At 40.1% G+C, this 26,239-nt stretch overlaps 1 protein-coding gene across 5 annotated transcripts in view; it reads left to right on the plus strand.

Moving 5' to 3' along the window:
- The window catches only part of Arl15 (ARF like GTPase 15), a 360,415-nt gene that overhangs the window by 160,634 nt on the left and 173,542 nt on the right, over positions 1-26,239 (plus strand). For all 5 annotated transcript variants that reach the window (XR_015735001.1, XM_087896893.1, XM_048443043.3 and 2 more), the window contains exon 4: positions 16,420-16,628. Coding sequence is in view for 4 of the 5 variants with exons in the window: in XM_087896893.1 (XP_087753019.1) it covers positions 16,420-16,628 (209 nt within the window). In the remaining variant the exon portion in view is untranslated. The remainder of the gene's footprint in view (positions 1-16,419; positions 16,629-26,239) is intronic.

Genomic DNA, 26,239 nt, shown 5'->3' on the forward strand with positions numbered 1-26,239 from the left:
AGGTATTTTTCTCGGAAAACCACTTTGTTCCCTTCACATGGATGCGCAGGCTCTCTCCTTTTAAGATACTATATATGTTTGATTTTCTCTGTTGAAATCCCAAGAATACCATTTATTAACCTTGCCTTCAAAACCGTGGCTTTAAATGAAAGCAGGGATGACAGTCTATATGTACCTCAAGTTCTTACTTCCTTGCCTAGTCACCAGACATTTGTAGATTTCTCAGGACTGAGTCATTATGTTTGCAGTTCAGTGTTAGAAGCCTGGATTGTGACATGGGATCTCTCAATAAGTGTGTGTGTGTGTGTGTGTGTGTGTGTGTGTGTGTGTGTGTGTGTATTTCAGACTCCTTTTTTCAGAGATAGAATATTGCTCTCAAATAGTAATCAAGTTGCTACACTTCACATCTTGAAGGGGCTGTTGTAGACTAAACAAAATTATCTTAATGAGCGATTTTCTCAAAAAGTATTTCCCTTGATTAAAGAACATAGTTTAAGTACCAAAACACATAATTTAATGCTGTCCCATCTAGACCAGTTGTTAGGTTAGCGAGGCAGGTGCTTCTCAGGGCTCTCCATCTTTCCTGACATTTAATCAGTTAAATTAATCAGAAGCATAAAAATAGATCCTGATTTAATATCTTAAGGGATTTTAATACTTGGAATAGGTTTTTTACAATTTGATCTTAATTTCTTTTCAATGTAATAATAGTAATTTTCTTGTTTTAAAAAGGGATCTTATCTTTGGAGCTATATGCAAAAATGAAATTAATGTCTGTAGACAGCTTCAAAATAATTCAGAGAAGGGAGCAGGAGAGGTTCAGTTGGGCAGGGTTAATGGTTATCAAGCCTGGTGACACTTTTCACCATGCTTTGGGAGTTAACATTCTTACTCACTTTCTCCTCAACAATGAATGGGGGTCTTGGAGTATAATCCATTATTTTGTTTGACCAACATCAGGAAGATGGTTCTGTCAAGAGGGAGGGTGGTTATTCAGTGCGGTCTTACATCTAAAGTGCTGAGCTCTGGTTTCTGCTCTTTCCTGTGTCTTCTTGGTCTTTTTCGTTCCTTCCTTTCTTGGTTCTGCCACAGCTGTAACTCTCAATTTTGCTACTGTCCACATCCCTCTCTCTAGTGGATTCATCCTTCCCTCCGCCTCCCACAAATGATTTACTGCTTCTAATATGCTCTGAGTAGAGAGCCAAGAAATTAAGTGTGATCACATTTTTTTTTTTCTCTCTAGGCAAAATTTCTGTGTGGGCCCCAGGGACCTTTCAGCATATTAGGCAAGTGAGCTGTAGGATGTTAATTTGAGGACATTCCTGTGTGCTGCCCCACAGCCTGTTTATATTTGAGCTACAAGATTAGGATTTATTTTGTTTGCCTGTTTCAGTGCAGCGGCGATGGCAATAACATTTTCTTTAAAAAGTCACAGAAATGTAACTTTCCTGTGTTACTAATAGTATAGGAGTCAGAAAAGTCCGTGTGCTTTTAGGGGGCATCCTGGTGTTACTCAGAAGTACTGCAAAGTCAAGATAAGATGGATAGAGGCATAAAGACATTACAGAATTAGGGATCTGCTAACTTGTGAGCAAATGAATGAGGCAGTAGGAAGAGATGATAGAAAGGTGTCAGTCATTACCAGGAGCCCCACCTCCAGACATTATCGTGCAGACATTCAGTCTTGTCCTTCACCCTGTCAAGTTTCTGTGCTTGCAGGTAATTTGTGTTGGGGATTGGGTGTCCGTCCTGATAGATAGACCTTTGCTCCTGTAAACATAAAAATCACTTTTGTTATACCACTATGACAGATATGTAGTGGCCCTTGACTCTAAGAAAAATCTAAGGGTATGGGTTATTGTCTTAATGCTACTTAATTTTGTTTAGACTGTTTTCTTATCTATTGATTATTATTAGCAAGGGCACATCCTTAGAGTTGTGCCTGAAATCTGCATTGAAGTCTTGTTCTTGACCCTAGTTTTTCTAAGTTAGGAAGAGATGAAACCTTAACCACAACCAAAGAACAGGAGTAGAGTGAGTTATGTGTGGTTTCCCCCGTTACTTCATTTTATGATCAGCTATTGGTGTAATGGAGTATTCAAAGTAATACTAAGCCCATGATTAGCATGTTTAAGCCAAAATATTTTTAAAATGGACAGGTCCTGTGTCAGGCAGATTAACAGACATTTTCATCCCTTCCTGACCATTGTCCTTGCTCATTTAGGCTAAGAAGAGTATGAAAAGAAGTCCCTGCCTAATATTATAGCTGTAGGAAGATTCAGCTTTGTGGAGCTGCACTGGAGCCTAAAAAATGTTTCTTCTCCCATAGTTGGTTTTTGTTTGTTTATTTGCAGCCAAGTATATGCTTTACCTGCCCCATCTAAACCCAGCTTAGCTGGTGGGTTAGCACCACCTGAGTCGCACTGCCTCTCTCTGCTTTTCTGAGTGTGTTCTTCACGGGAAACTGTATTTGGAAATGAAGATCTTGACCTCAGGCATTTTCAAACTCATTTATCTTCTCTTTGCTGGTGCTCTGATCCCTAATTGTTTTCCACTGTGACACTCTGTTCACATTATCCTCTGTCCCCAAGTGCTCTATGACACAGACACACTCACGTTTAAACTAATTAAAATTAATTCATTCTGAGGGTCCTAGTTGCCTCTTGAGATAGCAGGGTATGTTCCACAGCGTCAGAGATGAAAGTTGCCAATTACTATTTAACGGTACGATCCAGTGTGATGAAATCTCTTTAGTGGTGCATGTGCTCTTGTGACTAATCTTATTTTAATGTGTCGGATATGTGTAAAAGAGGAAGTATGATCAGCTTTAGATATGATTTTAGTGTTTTATTCATCTAACTTCAGTTCTAGAGAATGCTTGTCTGGAATTGTATAGAGTGGAGTGATCCTGTCACTATTTCCCCTTCATGATGGGAGTTTCCAAGCACAAGGGGACAGCTGCTTTGAGAAGGGACCAGATAAATTGCTCTGCTTTGGGAGGAAGCAGAATTCAAATAAATGCAGAAGGAACGGACAAGACATATTTTTAGAATATACAAAAGCAAGAGACTATTTATACTCAAGTCTGTGAAAAACGCATCAACATAGTAGTCATGTATTAATTATAGTTAATAAATATTGACTGTCTGCTCTGTGCCAGCGTTGATAGAACACCTAGAGATGTTTGTACACCCAAACAAGGATTCTTTGAGTGTCTGCGGAAGTTGATGAGAGACAGGTACCTGGTGAAGGCAGGTAGGCTTAAAAGCTGTGAGGAGGTAGGTTATAAAGAATTGCAAAAATGCCTGAGAAAATGAGACACATGTCTAGGTTTGTGTTTGCTTTTCTGCTGTTGACAATCCAGTTATATTAATTTAAAAGTGATCTTTGGCAACAAAAGATGACATGTAACCGTCAATAGCCACTGCTGTAATCTACTACACCTGTGCTCTCAGTGAGGCAGCCATGTGAACTGTTGAAGAAATGGGACAGAATGTTGGCTATCAGGGCACTTCTAACAAAAGGGAAAGAAGAGCATGATACTAGCATGGTTATTATATGTATGGCATGCCATGTGACAGCTTTGGAGATAAAAGTGTCACATGAATGGTACTTTGGTTAATTATGCTTCTTTCTGTGTTTTTGTTTAGTTTGGTTTAAAATCCAACCCAAACTGGCTTTATTACAATATTGAACATTTTCATCTGAAAAATGACTTCATTTTTAAATGGTGGAAAGAAATCTGGACAACGGTGCTTGAGGGGGAAACACTGTCCAATAAAAGGGACTTGAGGCTGAGGAGATACTGCTGTAGGAGAAAGTTACCAGGAGATGAGAAAGGCTTTATCCCAAATCAAAGCTTGGTTTATTTTCATTGGCTCACTCAGGAACTGTACAGACCAGGTCCCCATTGCCTACAACCCTGAGAACTTCTAGACTTACTGCTAGATCTTCAAACTCAAGTTAGCTCAGTAGTTTGGGAAGTTACAGCCTTAATAGTGGTTAAAAATGCTTTGGGTGGGGGAATAGAAAAAGAAAAGCTCTCCTGAGTAAATTGGGAGCATGGAAACCATGGGAGAGGGTTGAAAGGGAGGGGAGAGGCAGGGGGGAGAGCAGAGAAAAATGTAGAACTCAATAAAAATCAATAAAAAATGCTTTTAGGGTAACCAAAATGACAGTTAATGTTTATGAATACAGCATATTCTAAATGCTGTAATGAAAATGTTTCTTTTATCCTGATGGTCCTGTGAAATGAAGCCCTTTATTCTTATTTTCACTGTTTGGAGAGACATGGAACTTTGGAATGATTAAGCAAATTAAGGTCCATTGTGATAGAACTTGGCTTTGAACCCAGGTAGTGAGACTCAAGAAGCTATGGCACTGTTTGTCTTTCTACCATTGTTCTATCCATGAGGACTCATCTCCTGGACAGGAATTGGTCCAGGTCCCATGCATGCTTGCATTACTTGTTTTATAGGAAAATTGAATTCAGGGAAAAAATGGAACTTTTGGAAAATTTTAAAACAAAATTGATCCCTAAATTGAGAGCCGTCTGTATTTACATTTAATTTGTAGTACACGTTCACTTATTTAATTAGATAATTCTGATCCTGATGTAAATTAGTGTGTGTACACTATTAAATTAAATATTGTCACCTCCCTGAAGTCTGTCTAGACTGTTCCTTTGACATTCACTCTTTTGTATTCATGCCTAAACATGATCCCAGATGCATTTCTACAATCAGCCTGGCTAGGGCTCCAGAAACAGTGAACTGGCAAGAGGGCAGTGAAAAGAACAAAAGAGAAAACATGGACAGAATCTGGCTTAGAGCATTCTTAACACTTTTTCTGTGGTTGTTGTTTTAGCATGAGTAGGCTTGATGGTGATGACATTTGCGGTAGATTGAACTCGGAATGAAACTGCAGTTAGTGCGAGACAAAATTAACAGTTTTGAATAATCAAGGATTACCATGAGATTGTTCTTATTAATCTTCTCTTCTATATAAGACAAGATACTTCTGGTTTAAAACATTTTCTGTGTTCTCTGGATATATATTAATCTATAACCATATATATCTCTTACTAGTATTCTCATAAGATAGGTATGTTAAAATTTTTCACACACACACACACGTGTTGTTGGGGGAGAAATCACAAACCATTTCAGATGCAGTGGCATTTCCCCACTCTGAAAGAACTAAGTAGATAATAGACATAAAACAAAGGACAAACAGCCTACAGGACACAACCCCAGAGAACCTAGGTAACAAAGAAGACCCTAAAAGAGACATACATGGATCTGCCTAGGAAGGAGAAAGAAGACAAGCTCTCCTGAGTAAATTGGGAGTGTGGAGGGCAGTAGGGAGCATGGAGGGTAAGGAGGGAAAGGGGAGTGGGGAAAATTATATAGCACATGCCTATCCAAGCAATTAAAATGAGGATATTTTATAGTTATATATAAATTATACTTTTATTTTATATATGGAAAATTTTACAAGTCCATTCCAGATACCCATCTTCCATTTCAACCAGAAACTTCCTGTTTTGGTCCTTCTAAAAATTTAGTGGTATTGATCAGTGGCAATTTTGAGCAAAGTTTTACACCTACTAGCTTTTCTATTCTGGCCATCAGATTCCTTTGGATACTTCAGAAGCGCTGTGCTTTTCATATCATATCACCAGGCCCCAGAATTTGCTGCTAATAAATACTTAGGACTTGGAATGCCAGTTGTGATCGCCGAGGGGTTGGTGAGTGTTCTAGGGGGTCAGCCCCTTGCTTTTGCAGGGGTGCAGAGGCCATCTTTCCCAGACGCATCGTCATGGCCTGCTCCTTCCTCAGACTCTCTGCGCTGCTGCTTAGGCCTCAGGACAGTGTCCAACAGCACCCAAAGACTCCTAAGAGCACAAGGCGGAGCCTATTTGTGAAGCACTCAGCACAGGCTGCATTGCAGCTGCATGTGTTCACATATTGGTAGAGTGAAGATTCTTTGTGGGTCTGTTTAAGGAAATCTATGTAATATTAGTAGTTGAGATTGAGAGATGGGGGCTGGAGAGATGGCTCAACGGTTAAGAGCATTGCCTGCTCTTCCAAAGGTCCTGAGTTCAATTCCCAGCAACCACATGGTGGCTCACGACCATCTGAAATGAGATCTGATGCCCTCTTCTGACCTACAGGCAGACACACAGACAAGAATATTGTATATACATAATAAATAAATATTTTAAAAAAAGATTGAGAGATGCCTTGCTGAACTGGGATGCAGCAGAAACATAAAAATAAAGTTTAAATAACCATACAAACAAATCATTTCTTTCAGCCAGACAGTGAGTTGCTTCCATGTCATGGAATGATTTGGGGGGCAAATTCTACATTCTGCCATTTGAGAGTTGTTAAGTAGTATTTTATAAAATTTTAACTCATTGAAAAGGATTTATTGTGTTCTAATTATGTGTAAAACTTTGTGTTTCACATGTTCCAATATGAAGATGGACTTAATTTGAAGCACAGTTTATAAAAACTCAGAGGCAGAAATTGGGGTTCAACCTAAAAGTCAGAACAGCAAAGCAGCGAGCCATTGGCTCTTACCTCGACCTCAGACCGAAAAAGGCAATCCTGCCTCCAGGAATCTCAGAATGAGACTGTCTGTGAGCCGTGTCCTCCCATCTTATATTCCTCTCTAAGGCTGGAATTAAAGACGTGGACCACTGGGATTGAAGGCATGCCCCGCTTGGTTTCTATGGCAACTAGTGTGGCTACTGGGATTAAAGGTGTGTGTTACCACTGTCTGGTCTGTAAAGCTGACCAGTGGGGCTGTTTTACTCTCTGATCTTCAGGCAAGATTTATTTATTAAAATACAAAGGAAATATCACTACATGAATCCACCGAAGAAATTATTAATTTATACACAAATTACATTAAATATATTAAACTTCCAAGTGACTTTCAGTCTCCTCTGGAAGATGCTGTATATATTTAGGTAACTGTGCTAGAGGAGAACCAAAAATAACAGGCTTCATCTCTCCAGCAGTAGAACCTGATAGAAAATCAAGGAAAGAATGTTGCAATGGATGATATTAGGTCTAGCCCTTGAAGGACACATAGTGGTTTAAATGTGTAAAAGCTCAGAGGAGAACTGACACAATCAGATGTTCAGGCAGAGGAGATAACAGAACCAGAAACAAGAGGGTGAGAAATTTGGACCTGGTCCAGGGGAACAAGAACCCAGTTGTTTTTGTGGGATCTGTGAGGGCAATGCAGAAATGCAGTCAGAGTGGTAAAATGGAGCCAAACTGTGGAGAACTCTAAATGCCAAGTCAGATACTTTTGAAACTTTACATTCGAGACGTTTAGTATTTTTGAACAGTACGTCTGTATAATTCTAGCTAACTTTTTAAAAAAGTGTTTAGTGATTTTTATTAGACCCATGCCACAGCCATTTTGAAAGCTGCTCCAGTGATGGAGGTGGAAGGTGATGAGGTTATGCCGCAGAGAATGGGAGAGGGATTGAAAACAGACTGCAGCCGTGTAGAGTGCTCAGGTCTGGGTGTTAGGGCTTGACCTTGAACGTGCTGTTGTTACCTCATTCTGAATCACACAGACACCCAGAACGTGTGTGTGTCAAAGGAGCGGAGGAGGTGCGAAGAGGGCAGCTGGTGTGTCACTTATTAGTGATGTTTAGAGCTCTGTTTTATAGGACGCAGGTGAGGACCACCTTCCTTGGGATCTTCAAGAGCTATGCCAGTGTAAGCTTGGGTTCTTTGGTTTTATATCTCTTTAAACGTGAAGATGTGTTAGATTCTAGTTCAAACACACGAAGACCACGGAGATTAGGGTGCTCATTACCAATCTCCATTCTCCCATCTCTGAACATGAGACAGAGTGAGGATAAAGATAATTCAAACTAAGACTCTTACTCCTTCTCAAATAAAACCTCAGATGCCTAAATCTTGATAGACAAGGAGTGTATATAGTTGTAGATCCTGTCTGGGGTCTCAGGCATCTTCATGCTCTTTAACTAAATGAGACCTCCAAATCCTTCTTTGTGTGGTCTCTCTCTCTCTCTCTCTCTCTCTCTCTCTCTCTCTCTCTCTCTCTCTCTCTCTCTCTGTGTGTGTGTGTGTGTGTGTGTGTGTATTTGCCATGTTACAAGCTAAATCTGATCAAATTTAGAAACGTTTTTTAAAATCCTTTAAAAGCAATAATTATAAACTCATTGTATGTTATTCAAACAGTATTTGAATGAAAATTAACATTCAAGAACAGATATATAGATGGTGGCATATCCACTTTAGTCGGAGAAGAAGGCATGATTCTCATACCTCCTTCAATCATGAGTCCATTGTTATATGTAATTTGGATTGGAGTATGTGGAGGCAATCGAGACGCACATAGATGTGCAGTTCCCGAAAGCGGCGGTGGGGGGGGACATCTTTTATTAGCCTTTATGGATACCTGTTGGTTGTTTTCTTTGGTTTCCATCAAGTAGTAACTCTTGAACCAGTTGCAGTGTGAATCCAAATCAGTGTGCCTTAGTTCCTCCACATCTGTCATAATTGATTGGTACCAGTGCATTAAAAAAAAACAAAACAAAAAAAGAAAAAAAAACCAAAAAACCAAAATCTGTGCAAGGCTTTGTAGCCTCGTCTGTCGATCATTTGGTAGGTCTTGAGTTACTAAGTTCTTTTGGCTTTTCCAAATGCTGACGCATTGCATTATAAATATGTCTCTGTTAATATTACCCTCAGTCTCCTCACTGAAAAGCTATTCCGTGCACAACAGCAGACAGAACTCTTCCAAGACTCTGGCTTTTGCTTGAAAATAACTTTTGTCCTTGACAATGAATAATACTGTTGCTTATTTTCCACCAAGTAACATAAATCGTAGGCTGAATCCATTAAAATTCCAGGTGAAACTGGGAAGGGAAAAGGCAGGTGGTTTGACTTACAGCTCTAACAGTTGCACAGTTTACCCCAGAAACAGTTGTCTGCGTCAGTATGGCCCGAGCATTCTTGCTGGATGCTACTCGTTAAGTTATCCGGAATGCTTTAAAAGATGCCTTTGGGTTAATTTAAGAAGACTGACAATTTTTACTTCCTGATTCTGATTCTCTTAGAGACTGAACTGACTCTCTTCCTTCACTCTGGAAGAGTGTGCCCGCCAGGGGAGTGTGAGTCAAGACCGCTGCCCAGCCTGCTGTGTTCTCCCTGCAGGCGGTTTTTCTTATGTCAGCTTTGCAGGGAACGTGGAAGCATCAACACTGTGAAAACAGCATACAATCTCCTAGTCTAGCCGTGAGCATAGTTTTGGGCTTCTGGGCTTCCTGAAACAGACTCTGCAGCTAGACTCTGAGAGCTGCCACTTAACGTTAGCAAACATATTAGGCTTCTCTTGTCCTAAGTATGTAGGCGTTACGGAAACCAAGTCTTGCTTTCTACTTCCACGTGATTTATCTTTTTGGTCTGGTCTGCTGCTGCACCAACAGATGGTCACATGGCCATCCAGAACTGATGCCTCTGTTCTATTCCTTGCAATATTGAAGGAGACCCTGTCGATGTCCGTCCATAACCCCATTTATCAAACTACCTGCATCTAGATTCTTTGCCTGGGGAAAGATTTCTTTTCTGTTACTGCTAGAGCCTGCATTGCCAAGGTACCTTGGACCGGCTGGTACCACTGAAAACTAAACATGTGTCACCCTTAGTGGTGTTCAGCCAGGTAGATATGGTCCATGTTCTTCACCACGGTTGCCTGTTCTGTGCTGGCTCCGAGAGCTTCAGCAGGATAAAGGCTCACCTCAGTGCTTCCTGGCTTGGTGGTCTTCCCTCTGCCAGTTGTATTTTGCCTTGAAATGCTTATCCCACTCTGGTTCTTGTGTCTCTTATGTTTATCTCTCGACCTTTTGTGCTGGGGAGTCCAAAATAGAAAGCAGAAACTTAACTGGGTGGGGTGGCACATGCCTTTGATCCCAGCAGTCAGGAGTCAGAGGCAGGCAGATCCCTGTGAGTTCAAGGCCAGCCTGGTCTACAGAGAGTTCCAGAATGGCCAGGGCTACTCAGAGAAATCCTGTCTCAAAAAAAAAAAAAAAAAAAAAAAGAAAAAAAAAGAAAAGAAAAGAGGAAGAAGAAGAAGGTAGCAGCAGAAGCTGTTAGTTTACGTGGTTCCTTTAGGTCTTCTAGCCTTTGGTTTCATTTGATTAACATTTTCATGTATATTTAATAGTTCATCTCTTTTAGGCTATGTAGTAAGCTATCTGTCCAGGACTTGCTAGGGTGTTTGTTGAATCTTCAAGGTTTGTGAATGCTAAGGGTTAGCAGATTGAGCCTGGAGGAAACCCAGGTATGGGTAGGTGCCTAACAGACTTGCTAACAAGTCATGAATAATAGACAGGGCCTTTAACCTAGACATGACCCTCCCAGGTGATATTTCTTGGGGATGTGTAGCTATTGTTACTCTGCTGGCCAACAGAGCCACATATGTCCTATCTTCACATGTGCTGTTAGCGTGTAACTGTTGATGTCATGTGACGTGCCCATTGTCACTGTCATTCAGTATGTCTACACCCATCCCCATTGCCTCCCATCTTATATACTTTGAAGTTCCTCCCTCCTCATTTGGTGATACCATTTTCCTAGCATTCTCTTCATCACAATCTGTGGGATTGTTTCTTAAACATGCGTGCCCATTCACATTGTACATGTCATTCGATCCCATAGCCCTGGAGCTACAGTCCCTCTCTGGGAGGCAGTCTCCATGTAGCAAAGGGAAAAACAACATCTTTACAGTCAGAAGAAAATTATCCTAAATCTGTTACCTGTTTATCCTAGGTAGGGTTACTATTGCTGTAATGAAACACCAGGATCAAAGAAACTTGGGGGAAGAAAGGGTTGGTTTGTCTTATACTACCACCTCACAGTTCATCATCAAAGCAGTCAGGACAAGAACTCAAACAGGGCAGGAACCTGGAGGCAGGAGCTGATGCAGATGCCATGGAGAGGTGCTGCCTACTGGCTTTCTCTCGTGACTTGCACAGCCTGCTTCCTATAGAACCCAGGACCACCAGTCTAGGGATGGCATCACCCATACTGGCCTGGGAAACCGTCCAACAATCACTAATTTTAGAAAATGCTCTACAGACTTTCCTGCAGCTCAATGTTAATGGAGGCCTTTTCTCATTCGAGGTTCCCTCCTCGATGGCTGTAACTTCCGTCAAGTTGACATAAAACTGGCCATCACACTGTTAGCGGAACTTGGAACAGAATTTTTGTGTTTTGTCCCAGTTAATGCACGCATTCAGTAAGAATAGGCTAAAAGGTCAAAAAGGGTGAGATTGATGTGAGCGTCTATACACAGCGATGAACAAGAGATCCTATTTCAGAGAAGATGGACGGGAGCACTGACATTGAGCCCATCCTCTGACCTCCACTCACAGAGCATGCTCACAAACATCCTAGGCTTTCTATTGCTATGATAAAACACCATGACCAACTTGGAGAGGAAAGGGTCTGTTTCAGCTCACAGCTCCATATTCTAGTCTGTCACTGAAGGAAGTCAGGGCAGAAACTCAAGCAGGGCAGGTACCCAGAAGCAGGAACTGATGCAGAGGAATTGGAGGAGGGCAGATTTCTGGCTTGTTCAGTGAGCTTGCTTAGAATACCAAGGACCACCTGTCCTTACAATCTGTTGGGCGCTCTCATCTCAATCATCAATCAAGGAAATGTACATTGGCTTGTCACAGGCCAATCTAGTTGGGGGCATTTGGAAGAGGTTCTCCCTTCCAAAATGACTCAAGCATATGTCTAATTGATTTCAAACTAGTGTGCACATGTGTGCATGTGCACACACACACACACACACACACACACAGACACACACAGGCAGGTATTACTTTTTTCCTTTTAAGTTGTAAGGAACCCAGAGGAATCTAAAAGCTCATTCTAACAGCTACCAGGAAACTCACATTCAAGAGACCTTAACAAGAATAGAGGGAAATGACAGACATAACATGTCCTCATGGTCAAATGGGGATCTTCCTATGGATTTTCCTGTCCCTGCCTCCCGTCTCTCAGGCTTTATGTGGGTTCTGGGCATCTGGACTTAGGTCTTCATGTTGGCACAGCAGGCACTTTTACCCCCTGGGCCACCTCCCCACCCTGTCGTTACAACTCCTAACAAGTCAGTATTGGGGCTTCAGTGGTATGGGCAACCCCCGTCTTCACAACCCGTCTCCTGTTAAAACTCCTCCTTGGCTTTAGGGTAAATGTAAATGTATATATACCTTGTTTGAGTTTGGTACCTAGCTATTTCATGTAAAAATTGTAATTTAAGGCTAGAGAACATACTTTAATCTGTGGAGGAAGAGTGGCTTCGGGCTATGTGAGATGGTATGTCCTTCGTGGGTCGAAAGCAGTCATCAAGTAGGTGTCCTTGACCTTCCCAGTGAGTCTCCATCCTCAGAGTGCCTGGCAGTTAGGTTGATGACATAGCCATTTCTTCACTGTGCCACCCATCACCGCTTTGCTGGTTTCCTTGACCCCACTCTGGGCTAGGCTGCTGCTGACTTTGACCCTTGTATAAACTGCAGCCTAGAATTCCAAGCTCTGTGTTTGTGAAGATATTCAAAGACACTAAAGGTTGCAGGGGGATTTTGTTGTAAGAAATTAACAAGTCTTTTCACTATTAGGAATAAGATATTCATATATTATGTCATATAAAGAACACTTGATCTTCCTTTGCATTTTTTTATTCACCAGTACTACTGATTGAGCTCCTGCCATTTTGTTTCACCTGTTTCAAGCCTGCATATTTTTTAATATGACAAATAAAAGTATGGTTTCTCTTTGAGGCAATGACTGCCTGTGTTGAGTTTCCATTGTATCCCTTGAGTTTCTACTAGATGAGTTTCTGAAGTATGTGTCCACTGTTTTCTTCATTATGCTTGGTGCTCTGGATATGATGCAGCATGTGGCTGTATTTGTTTCTTCTGGTAGTTTTATAGGCTTTATACTTCATGTTACTGTTAAAGGATTATTAACTGTCTCTTTAATAATTCATTGTCTTGTATGGACAAGACACTTTAAAAGTATTGATTGGGTCAGTTGGCTAGGAAATGTTTTAGAAGTAGTGCTTCTTGGGGTGTATATACTGTGTGTGTGTGTGTGTGTGTGTGTGTGTGTGTGTGTGTGTGTGTGTTAGGCACCACCTCTTCCAGCCCTTCCCACCATGGTGTATGTGGTAATATAGTTCTTTATTTAGCTCATCATTTCTGCTCAGCGATCACCCTATCTCAATGGCATTTAGACCTAATGTGTTTTGAATGTATAGTGTTGAATAAATCCACACAATACTTTTTTGTCATGGTGTTTATTGATAAATTGAAAGTGATAGTAGTAGTGATCTCTGGAGCTAGATAAATGCCTTAGTGGTTAAGAACACTAGTTGTTCTTGTAGAGGACCCAGGTTCTGTTTCCAGTGCCCACTTGGTGGCTAGCCACCTTCTGTAATTCCAATTTTAGGAGACCTGGTGCCCTTTTCTGGCCTCTGCAGGCACCATACACACACAGTACACAGAGAGAACACCCATACACATAAAAATAAAAAAGTCTTTAATTTTAAAAAGTGTTATCTACCTTATCAGGTTGTCTTCAGTGAGTGAATTAATCCCCATAAAACACTTAGACCGTCAGTAACCATAAGAGGGCTATTTATTGATCAATTGCAACCATTGGTTTTCTGTTACAAAATCAATGAAAGCATTCTGTACATTCTCATTGGCCTTGCAGAATTAACAGTAGAACAAATTGCATGTATTATTACATGACAATTGTGTATCTCACATTTTCATGTTAGTAAAATTTGTAGTAATTTGGGTGCACACACACGCAGTATTTTGTTATTTCTGAATAGTCATCGCTGGATAACACTGCTGTCACTTTTGTCTCCCAGACTTATGGATGGGTTTCTAGCATATGGATAGTGTCTGGATTTAGCTTGTAACAGATGCTGTTGGTATCATACGCAGATCTCCTTTGCTGGGCCAGTGCATCCATCTCCCAGCTGCTGTGGTATTGGCTGCTAATGACGCACACCTGTACCCTTCTCCAGAGGACCACTCTTGGCTGATAGTAACCTCCCCAGCCATATATAATTCTGAGATCTGGTCCCAACCCCCTCCAGGTACCCAGGGGTGGCTCTTAGCCAATAACTGTGCAGAGATATCCTGGCCTCTGGACTCGACATCTTTATGTGATTCAGTCCAGACTCTAAGAGCTCCTTGGAGGATTAAGCTGGGGTGCAATAGCTGAAGTCAGATCTTCAGCAAGATTCTTCCCCCATCCAGTTGACATGTTTCACCCCTGACTTCTCTCGGAAGCATTCTTTCTATAATCATAGGTGCTAGAAGGGCCATTTCAGGCTGTGCTTTTAGGAAACCTCACCTTAGATGTGGCTAATCTCTGTTGCTCTGTTGTTTTATTGGTTCTCCATCGCTTAAGCAATGAATTTCACACATCACCCAATCTAGGGTTTAAATTTCCTTGCTCTTGATTTTTTTGTTTTCTTAATTCAGTCTTTCTAATGTGTATCAGCTCTGTTCATATCCTTCCCGTTTGCTTATTTAACCATTTCTCATTGGATGCCCTTGATGCTTTTACATCCTTTGATATTTCACTGTGTTGTAATGGTGACTTACCCTGTTTTAGGATCGGAAAATTAGTTGCAGAACCTAAGTCAGTTATACTTCCGTCCCTTAGCTATTGTAAGAATCGTATGATCTAGTCTCAACACTCAGCATTGTGCGAGAGTATAGTAAGTTAGCGACCTTCTCACATGTATTAATTTTGTAATTTCTTTGCCTTGTTCTAGGTGAGCACCTTGGTGCCAGTCCTTGAACAAACTGTTATTAGAGCCTTCAGATTTCCTATTTCCCTTGGAAAATAGCAGCTGCTCAGTTTTACCCAGCAATGTGTTGGCTTGCCAGGGAAAGCAGAGGCCAGGCCATCTTCCACGGCCAAAATGCCCCCACCCCGGTAGAAGCTGCTAATATGAAATCTTCGAACACAGAGTTGGGAAGAAATGTGCCTAAGTGGCTTTTGTACCCCAACTCTAGCCTGCAATGTTTGGGTCCCTTACATTTAGCACAGTATGTCACACGTGGAAGCTAAATGTTCAATGCATGACTAAAACATAGTTATCACCTGATTAGGACTGGATCATACACTGCAGATCAGTAAATTACTTATCTAATTCTTGTTATATAGCCAACTGCATCCCTTCTGTTCACTGCAGATACGCACAGAGAGCCCCTCGCTTTCACAAAACAAAGAAATAAAGGGACTTACCGTATAATGGGAGATGCCTGGGTCCTTCCTGGGCAAACTGGCTACTAACACAGTTCAATTAGAAATACCAAGGTTTGCCCTTCTCAAACCTCTCGTCTAAACACCATGTCCCATTGACACCATGAGTGCGCTCAGTTACCTTTTCATTCTCCTCATGAGTAGTAAACCCAAGTGGATTTACACATACATGAAAGGCCAAGATTTTAGTGGTTCGCAAATTTCAGTATTTTGACATAAAAAGTTATTATGCTAATAACTCTCGATGTGAAGTTAAACAAGGCGGCTCAGCTCTGTGTCTCAGTCCAGTTTCTGTTGCTACAACAAAATACAGACTGGGCAATTTCTAACGAAAAAAAATTTACTGCAGGCCCGGAGGCAGGGAAGTCCCAGGTTGAAGCTCCGCATCTGGTGAGGGTCACACTCTGTCTTGATGGAGCAGCAGACATCAGTGGTCAGAGAGACTGAGCGGGAAAGTGTGACTGTCCGTTCTTCCTGTCGTAAAACCGTCGTCATGGGGCCCTCGCCCTTGTTTCTCTAACCCTGATCACCTCTGTAGGCCCCAGCTCCAAGTAGCATCAACATAAACTTAAAAGCTTAAGTTTCCGTCATGTGAGCCCTGGGGGAATAAACCAAGCATAGCATTATTCTATTAAAAACCACCACCAAACTTAACAGAAGTGGGATCTTAAGATACTTGGTAAATGTCTTAGTCACATTGCTCTCTTGGGTCTGGACGTCACTCTGTGGACAGTGTAGTTCATTAGGACTGATACACAGAGTCTACAAACATTCTTTTGGTTTTAATAAAAGAAGCATTATCCTGATCATCTCTTATTTATTTTGATAGAAAAGCATGAAGAACAATTTAGACGTCTGTTCTGCTTCATGACTGTGTCTGCCCAGTGGTTATAACGCCCTTACTTACGTGGTGTGTAGTTCTTATATTCCTGGACTGTTCTTTACCACAGACTTTAGCACTCATGTTTGAAAAGACACATCAGTTTCCAGTCGGAATTGCTACTTGGGGCGCTCTTACGTTGATGAGAACTATTTGAAATAGATTCTGATTTTGTTTTGACAGGAGCTGATAATATCCGGAAATACTGGAGCCGCTACTACCAAGGATCCCAAGGAGTAATATTCGTCTTAGACAGTGCCTCCTCAGAGGACGATTTAGAAACGGCCAGAAATGAGCTGCATTCTGCTCTTCAGCACCCGCAGCTATGCACTTTGCCCTTTTTAATACTGGCCAATCATCAAGACAAGCCCGCAGCTCGCTCGGTGCAAGAGGTATGCATGTCCCATTCGTGTTACTCTTCCGTCTGCTTGGTTGGTTTGCTTGTTTATTGAACCAGTGCCGCCACGTTGGAATCTAGGAAGACATATAATCATGAATGTGTGGGACATGCTCTTTTCCCCCATCATTAGCACAGGTAGCAGAATGCCAGTTATCATTCTGATAACACATATTTATATTCCTGATCTTACTTGTAAAACACAAATTCTTTTTTAAACTGGAAGACTTGCCTGGGTATTTTCTCTTTTATTTTGAAGAGGTAAAAGCCTAATTAACAGCATTTTAATTTAACCCCTCTCCACCACCTTTCAGAGGGACACACTGTCTGTTTTTCCACACATTACTTGATCTGAAATATTCTGTTCTTATTCCTCTGAAATACTTGGTGTGGCTGAAAAACTGATGTCTTATCTTGCAAGTTTCATGCCACCAAATCTATTTTAATATGGCTCTATTCTTTCCTCACCTAATTGCATTTCTTAGGTTGTTTCTGTCCTTTGAAAGTGTGAGACTATTCTGGGCAAACAGTGCCACTATGAGCCAAGCTTCTGATTTCTAGCACTGAAATAATATGTAAATAGATTATAACTCAGGGACAGTGGACTCAAACCTCCTGATGTATTTGCCCGGATTCTGTAGGATGTCTTTTCTCCTCTCCTTCGGAAAACTGTAACAGCCCGAGTGGTTTAGGATTAAAATTATTAATAGGAGTGCTGTTGCCTACAGTTTGAAAAAGTAGGTAAGGAGCCAAGAGCACAGCAGGATTCAGTTCCAGCCTTCCCTCACATTTAGTGTGGACCCGTGGCCAATAGCATTCTTGCATCTGGCTTCTCAATAAATTGTTCTAAGTGCATAGGATTAATTTGGGTATTTTTTTTCTAATTTTGCAGTATTAAGTGGCAGAGGGCCTGTGTAGAGATAGTTCTCATTTGTTTAAAAACGAAAACAAGAACCGCCGAAGCAGTGATTACTACTCAGCCCACAGAGCTATCTGGAGTTGCCTCCTTCAGCAGTCAAGACTTACCACCTTTTTACTTTACAGACTCTGGAAAATATATTTAATAATAATTAAAGAAAATAACAGCCTGATGGTGGTGGTGCAGGCCTTTAATCCCAGTACTCTGGAGGCAGAGGCAGGCAGATTTCTGAGTTCGAGGCCAGCCTGGTCTATAGAATGAGTTCCAGGATAGCCAGAGATACACAGAGAAACCCTGTCTTGAAAAAAAAAAAAAAAAGAAGAAGAAGAAAAAAAAAAGGAAGGAAGGAAGGAAGGGCAGATGGACAGACGGAAGGAAGGAAAGAAAAGATAAAAGAAAAATACCCATTTGGTTGTCACCATGAAAATGTCCTGCACTGCAACTGGGGTGCCTCTTGGACCTGTTCCATGTGTTAGCTTCTTGCCATGAGGCTTTCTGTCTGTAGAGGGAATGTTCTAGAATGCAGTGCTGGCTTGTTACCAGAGCTAAATCTGTTTATGCTGTGAGGTGCTTTACTCGGAGTATATCGTCATTCTCGAAGGCGATGTGGAAACTGTTATTTTACAGTACAGATAGACAATATAGTTATGTGTGTGTAAAAGACATGTATGATATGTCAGTGTGATGCAGAGGTAGATGCGAGTACCAACCCAACCTCGACTCCCTCCGATGTAGGTCATATGGATCTGACAGAATTGCTTTCTTTTGGGAAAAAGTAAACTTTTTCTTAGACATCAGATAGCTAAGACAAACATGTTTTTTAAGATTTATTTTTGTTATTTTCAATTGTGGGTTTGTGAATGTGGGTACAGATGCCCTTGGAGGCTACAGGCATCAGATCCTGGGAACTGAACTTGTATCTTCTAGAAGAGTAGTACAGGCTCTTAACTGCTGAGCCATTTCTTCAACCCCAGCAGATAAACTTAACATATGACCCATGGTATAACCCTCTGTAGGAGAAACTCACATTGAATAAAAGAAGCTTCTCGCAGTTAATTCCTTTTAAGTATTCTTTGTGTATGTTAACTAGCTATTTCACCTTAAAGAAAAAGCACAAGTATTCACTTTTGATTCACCAACTGATGTCTATAAATATTGAATATTCATAGATATTTTTGAAAATAATCTCCAACTTGTACATATACTAGAATGCATGAGAACTTCATTTTACTTCCCACTTGTATCAACTTTAAATTAATTTTCCTAGAATATTTTGCTTGTAAATAGAATTTATGTAATACCAGTTTGAAGGTACTGAAGGTCCTAAAGGTAAAGCTCTTTCCCTTGTGGTTGTATCAACATACACCCTATAGGTACATGTTAGCAGAGCATTTGGGAGGATTTGTGGGGGTTGGATTCCTACAAAGACGTTGAACTTTGTAGGAGCACAATGAAGTGCTTGCTCACCCTGGCTTCGGTTCGGCTGAGAAAAGAAAACATGGGAAACATCCCATCTTTCTCTTGATGGCAAGGAGGTTACTCTCTATGGTGTGTTTATATAATACCTGGTTGAAATAGTCTCAGGAATGTTTTCAGAATTAAATCAATACCTTATTGTTAGCATAAAAATGGAATTGTGAAACTGGATCCTCCGTGTTGTATAAACAATACCCTCAGACTGGTTGGAAACAGCAGGCCTGGGTAGGAAATTATAAAGCAAACAGAGTCCCATGTTACTTGAAATATATTTTAGGCATGTATTTAGAAATATCTTCAGACATGGTCATCTCTTTGCTATTCTTCCCTTTCGTTAAGATACCATATGTTCCATGTCTTATACAGCTTTACCAGTGTTTTGTTTTTCTGTGCCTGCGGGTTTGTGTATAAGCTGGTAAGGCATTGGAGTGTTAAGAAGATGGTGTTTTACCCTGCGAAGTATCTGTGACTTTTAAGGGAGAAGTTCTGCTCAAAAATCAAGGGAGATGCTTTCATTTAATAGGACACACTAACGGTCAAGAAAAAGTGTGTACATTTAGGCTTGGTGATTCCTCTCTTCCGGAAAATTATTATGTTTCGTGTTTTGTGGGGGAAATGTGCCAGGATTTGTCCTGTCACTCAAGTAAAATTTAAGAATTCACTTGTTTGTTAACTCAAAAGTGAATGGAAGCCAGTGAGACTCAGGAGAAAGGTCGCCAGGACTCCAACGAGATAGATATCATCAGGAAGTTAAATATTTGAGCCCCATCTCAGGCTGTGCACGTTGCTGTCTGTGTGGAGCACAGAATTAAGAAAGGAAGACAATGGCTAAAATTACTCCATAACCCACAAGCGGGCAACGTGCCCAGCTATCTCATTGCCCTTTGAGAAACAAGTGGGATCTTGTAGGCAGCCTATCTTCCCTTTCTATAATATACCCGGTCGTGATTTGCTCAGCTCACCAGAATTTTGAGGTTTTCTATCTTGAGAATTAGTAGTAGACACATACATTGTCTTTTAACAAAGCCAAACAAAACAAACACCCTGGGAAAATCTGGGTGAAAGAACACCCTATATGCTGTTGGAAGGGCCAGGCAGTCCTTCCAGCAGATGTTTATTGCATTCGCTCTAGGGAGATGTGGTTGCTGCAGTTTTCCAGGATGTATTCATATCATCTCCTTTTCTCTGTGGAGAACATACTAGAAAACCTCTGCTTATGCCAAGTGGCCCGCTTGATCGATTAGGAGAAAATCTGGTCTAGTTTAAATGGTGAAGCTATAAAATGAGACCTCTTAAGAGTAAATGGTTTGGCTTTTTATTTGTATTGAATTGTAATTGTATCTAATTTGTTTTACAACTCCCTTTGGAGAGCATACTTCAGTTCTGAAGTTACTAAGTAGATCAGGAGGGTTTTTTTTTTTTATGGGAAGTTAAGTTGATATAATACCCAATAAATGTAATCCTATTTTCTCTCTACACAGTTGCTGACTGCCATTCTTTTACTTCCTGGCTTTTTAAAAATCTTATTTTCATTTTATTGGTTTTACCAGGCCATATAAAATGACACATTTGGTTGGCATGAAGCAGCCCTTATTGTTAGCTGTTTTATTTGATTCGATGTTTACAGTTCTTCGTGATCCAAAAGTATCTAACTTTTCCAGAAATGCTTCTGAAATTAAAATGTATTTTGAATATTTTTATTACTACAATTATTAATTATAAAATATGAATACATGAAACAGATTTTTGAAGCAGAATTACAAGGTCCAGTGACTTGATTAGTTTCATACTTCATTGATTATAGCTTGGAAAAATCCAGGGTCTAAATTAGAGTGTCAAGATTACATTTAAAATTTGTGATTATAGTGTCTGCTGATTTTAATGCGGTGTGCATGGGACTTAGTGTTATATTGGAAATATATAGAGTAGAAATGTGAGAGGCGTCTTTATGAGCGCATTTGTAGACGCCAAATTCCTTAGACCATGCTACTTGGGGATATAGCCGTTCAAACTTTCTGAACTATGTACTTAATCTTTAGGGTTTTCACTTTGGAAGGATACGTGTGTTTTTTATGGTACTTAACCATCACCCTTAATTGTAACTCCGGTTTCTAGAAAGTCTTCACGTTGCATGCTTTTTCCCTTTTCTTTCATATACTTCATATGCTGAAGTAATGCCCTTCAACTGGGCAGTGGTGGTGCATGCTGTAATCCCAGCCCTCGGGTGGCAGGGGAGGCGGAACTCTGTCTTTAAATTTGAGGCCAGCCTGATCTACAGAGCGAGTTCCAGGAAAGGCTCCAAAGCTACACAGAGAAACCCTGTCTTGAAGAAACAAAAAAAAAAACAAAACAAGGCGAAACAAAAACCAAGATAATAATTAATAATAATAATGATAATATAATAATAGTAACACACCTCTAGTTTGCCACTTTCACTTTGTCTTGTTATTGCTCAACTACAGGCTAGGTCTATAGTTGAAGGAACAAGTAAACAAGGATTGTCTCAGAGTTTTCATCAGGAGAAATCTTTATTAGAAAATGTTAAAATTGCATAAAGCACCTAGTTTGACTGAATGTCACTTTCTGTGTACGGAGGAAAATGTATTTTCACTGGGAAGTGTACTATACTTAAATTCTGAAGAGTTCTCCATGTTGACCTGCCTCTTGGCAGCGTTGTAGAATACTGATTTGATTTCACATACAACAGTGCACATACCTATGGTGTGAGCAGTTTGGAAACTCCCCTATGGGACATATACTTATTCTAAAATGATATAAGAGATAGAGATAATTTTGTCCGTTTTCACAGATGTACTCCACACTGTTACAATTAAATTTTGGGAGGTAATGACAGGGTTTGGGAGTCCGTTCTCCAGTGAATGACTCAGTTATTTCTTAAAAATGTTTCTTGACCTGTAAGAAAAGCTGAGTTAGCAATCTCTTCGTCAGTTGAAAAAAAACATCATCCCCAAAAGTACATTTTAAAAGAGCAGCTTTTGAGCTGAGAGTACCGAAAGTATGGTTTACGTGTCGTACAGCCATTCAAGTTCTGTGTGCAGTCCTTGAGGAGAGAAGCTAATTCCTTGGTTGTGCATCAATCCAGCTTGCTGTCACCGTTCTTCCTTGTTACCCGTGGTCCACTAGGCAATGAGAGTGTTCCATGTCTGCTGCAAACTAATAATTCCCGCTTACTCACAACTCTGTTACTTCAGAAAGGGACATTTTTACCCAGGAAATTATTTGGATGCGGGAGGAAAGAAATCGTTCAAAATACAATAACACATGCTCAGAAGAACTCGCTCTTCTCCATTTTCTCCCTTTCCTCAGTGCTGACAAATCTGCACCTAGTGTGAAGCTGGAAACCCCGGGAGCCTCTGTAAAGACTATCTATTGCTGCCCGTGTCCAGACAGTCCTGTGTCTTGTTCTCCCTTAGTCTGTGCAGAGACTCCCCCCTTAGCTCAGTGGTTCGCCCTCAGCTTCCTATCTGTGTGTCACAGTTTGCCCTCAGCTGTCCCGCTTTGACCCAGCTTCTCTCTGCATACCAGACAGAACCAAATCGTCCCTGTGTTCCATGAGGTCCTTGGTAAACGTGGTACCGTTTTCTAACTTCTCCGGAACTGAGGGACACTCCACAGATCTTAGATGCTGTGCGCCTTGTAACTGGGTTTTTCTTTCTTTTCTCCTGCTCAGTATTCCTGCTTTCCCAGGAGAATTTCTACCAAGATGACATCACATCGGACCATCTTCCTCAGTGGCCATGGCCATGTTAGGTGTGCACTCCTGATGTCTGCTAGCACGCTAGACTTATTCAGATCATATTAAAATGACTTTTATCTTAATTTTGCTGCCAACTCCTGAAATTTGTAAGCCCCTTGAAGGACAGAGATTATGGCTTGTTTGTGTCTCTGTTCCAGATCCTGCTTTATCCAGACTGCTGGGAGCTGTCTTTATTTAGTTCATCTCATCCATTCCCATCTAGATGAATACAAAAACGTGGTTTTTTTCCTGGGCTCCAGACAGTGGTTCCTCAGCACTTTGCCCTTGTTAAGGTTTTTGGAGCTTTATGCTATTAATTAATGTATTTGCAAATGATCGATTTTATGCACTTTCACTTGTGTTTGTCATTTAGAGAACTGTTTAATAGTCTTCCCTTCTACTGTTTTCTTGCCAAAGTCCTTGTGGAAGGCAGCATGTCTTCTGACCAAATAATAATCTTTTAATTCATTTTTAAAGTAATTAGCTATTTTAACCACAGTGAACTTGTTTCATTTACTAGCGTTGGACACTGTTTATATTTCTCTTGTGAAGAGTAGTACACATGAAATTCTGAGGGAATATAGTTGAAATGGTTTTAAACTAATCAGTACAATGTAACAAAAGCAAGTTTAGTCTTTAATAAAATCATTTCTTCCATTGGTGAAACTTAGGACTTTTAAAAATTATTTTTCTTATATATTAATATTTTATAACAAAGAATCATAGCTATTGAAGTTAGAGAACTAGTTTATTAAACAGTATTTGCTTCTTGTCTTTTCAAAGCAATATGGATTTAAGCAATTATAAAGATATGTTACCCTTCGACCATATTTTAAGTTTGTATTCTGTAAAATTCAGTATTTCGTTGATTATTATTAATTGGAGACAGTAAATTGTTTTGGGGGCATACATTTACAATACCATTTAGAGGGAGCACTCAGTATTTGTCTGTTTATCTATCTATCTATCTATCTATCTCTTTATTTATTTCACTTGCAAAAGAAAACTCAGGCACAGTCCTTAGCTAACAAAGTTAATAAAACATTTGTCGAGTTAAATTAATTTGAAGATAGACACATAGTTAATGTTAGTAAGTTGCTTTGAAGATAAAAAGCACAATAAGCGTTAGTTATTATCATTATGATAATTATTATCATTATTATTATTACATAGTGTCTGTTTAAAAAAATGCCCTCAGTTTCTCTGGAATGGCAGAGCCTAATGAGAGAGGTTAATATGCTGGATTTTGTCCAGGGCTGAGGATTTGAGACTTAATACAGTAAAGGTTTTTTTTTTTCCTTCATTAGATCAAGATGTTTTTGTTCTTTTTCCCCCCCTCCTCCCAATTTAAAATACTTCCTTTAGATTTGGTAACCTGGGAGTTATTTTTAATAGTTTCTTTCCTTATATAACTTCTGAAATCATTGTCTAGATTTTTTTTCAAGAGTCTGGAAAGTTCATGATTAATTTCTCTTCGCAGATCATGTCTCTTAGCTAAGTTGATGAGAGCTCAAAATTATAATTTTTTATTTAAAAAATAGAGCATGAAGCGTGCAAATGAATTATGGAAACTTCACCAGTCCTTATTGTTAAAAACTGAGCGTGTCTTTGGGAAATTGCAAAACTTTCTCTAGCTATAAAGTACATAAGTTAATCTCAGCGAAAATATCTTAAGGGAAATTCATTAGATTCTTTAGTGAAAACATTCAGTTAAGACCAATTCCTTACACAATAACTTCCTGACGAGATAACTGCAGAGATGTATCAGAAGTCCAGAGAAAAGAAAATAGTGAAACAGGGTAGCAGGCACACGCAGAAAAGTCAAATATACTCCCTGCTTCATAATCAATAAGGCATTAGTGACAAGTCTGAAGAAGACATTCCTTAATATTATTGCAAATTAAGTAATGAAAGACCCCAAGAGAATGAAAGAAAAGGTGGCTGGAGCCACTGAATTACAATTGACAACCTAAAGGCAGTTGAAGAACCAATTGCTGGAGTGATTGCAAGGCTTTTCACATTGTGCAGCAGACAGAGCACACCAGAAAGCTGGAACAATGCCTTCCGTTCAGCAATATTGCTTCAAAAGAATGGAAAGAGGGGAACGGGAAGAGCCACTGACCCCGAGACCAATTTCCAGGCAGCTGCACAAACTATATACTGTAATTAAAGGTTTTGACCAGTAATCACGGCAAAGCCAGACCGCAGAAAGTCTGGGGAGTCGGCAAAGTTATAATGAGGCCGGCATCCTTCACTACGGCATGGAAAAAGCAGGTAAGAAAGCAGTCCACTTCTGGCCATGACTGAAAACCCTCTGCTGTGTTCGCTCAAATATGAAAATATGAAAAGAATTTTATTTGTGTGGCCTTTTACCTCTAAGAACAAAAGCATGAAATAAAAAAAGATTACTTGCTTTCCACTTCTGAGATGGCTAGGGCTCTGTGACTCGGAGGGCTGCTTTCCCTTGCCACCTTAGTTCTTTACCTAGGAGATACACCTGCTTGGACCAAAACGATGAACTCTGTGCCTGCAATATCACTGATAATAGACTGGGGACAGCTTAGCAGAGGGGGTTCTTGCTGTGCACACAGACATTGATAATTTGCCTGCAGAAGCTCCTCGCTTTCATATACTGGAATCTACAATCGCTTCCTTTTTTCTTTCCTTCGTAATGTCCCTTTCTGTAGAATTCTGTATCTGAGCCACAGGGTCTTTATAAAGACATTCATATAACAACCACAGATATTTATATGTTAAGAAACTGACCTAGTAGTTTCAAAGAATGATATATTGCATGCTTTCAGTACTAGTGTGAGGTTCCATGAGGTCTAATGAAAAATAGCATCTCATTTTGAAGGACATTTATGGTTTTCTTCTCGCTGAATCCATCATGGTCTCTGCTATGTTTTGATACCATGTTTTCTAACAATAAAGTGACAGTTACCTTCTTTACTAGAAATTCAGTGTCTAAATTCATATGCATATAAATCTTTGACCCCAAAATTTTAGATACTTCTTACTGCACAGTTGCAACAAGAAAGTTTTTAAGAATTTTATTTGTTGTTATTTAGGCTTATAATTTAACAAATGTGGGTGTTAGATTCAGCTGTGCTAAGCACAATGGAGAGAGATTCCTTCAGTTCATGCTACACCTGAAATAAGATCTGAAAAGAATTCTGTGTAGATAACCGTTAGGCAGGAAGTTGTTCCATCAGATATCTGGGATCGCATTCGTAGATGTGAACTTGAGCCAACTGAGCCATATGGGGAGATGGTTCTGTATACGAGCTGTGAAATAATTGAGAGGTTGCGTGGAAGCGTATAATTTTAACATTTAGAATTTGTCAAATATTTATTTTTAAAGTTATGACTAATAATTTGTCAAGCCAAAACAGGGCTTTGTTAAAAGGAGCCAACGTGGAAAATCTGGATACCTTGTGCACACTTTATAGAC

This window comes from Myodes glareolus, chromosome 15, assembly GCF_982192425.1.
Source record: "Myodes glareolus chromosome 15, mMyoGla1.1, whole genome shotgun sequence".
NCBI lineage: Eukaryota > Metazoa > Chordata > Mammalia > Rodentia > Cricetidae > Myodes > Myodes glareolus.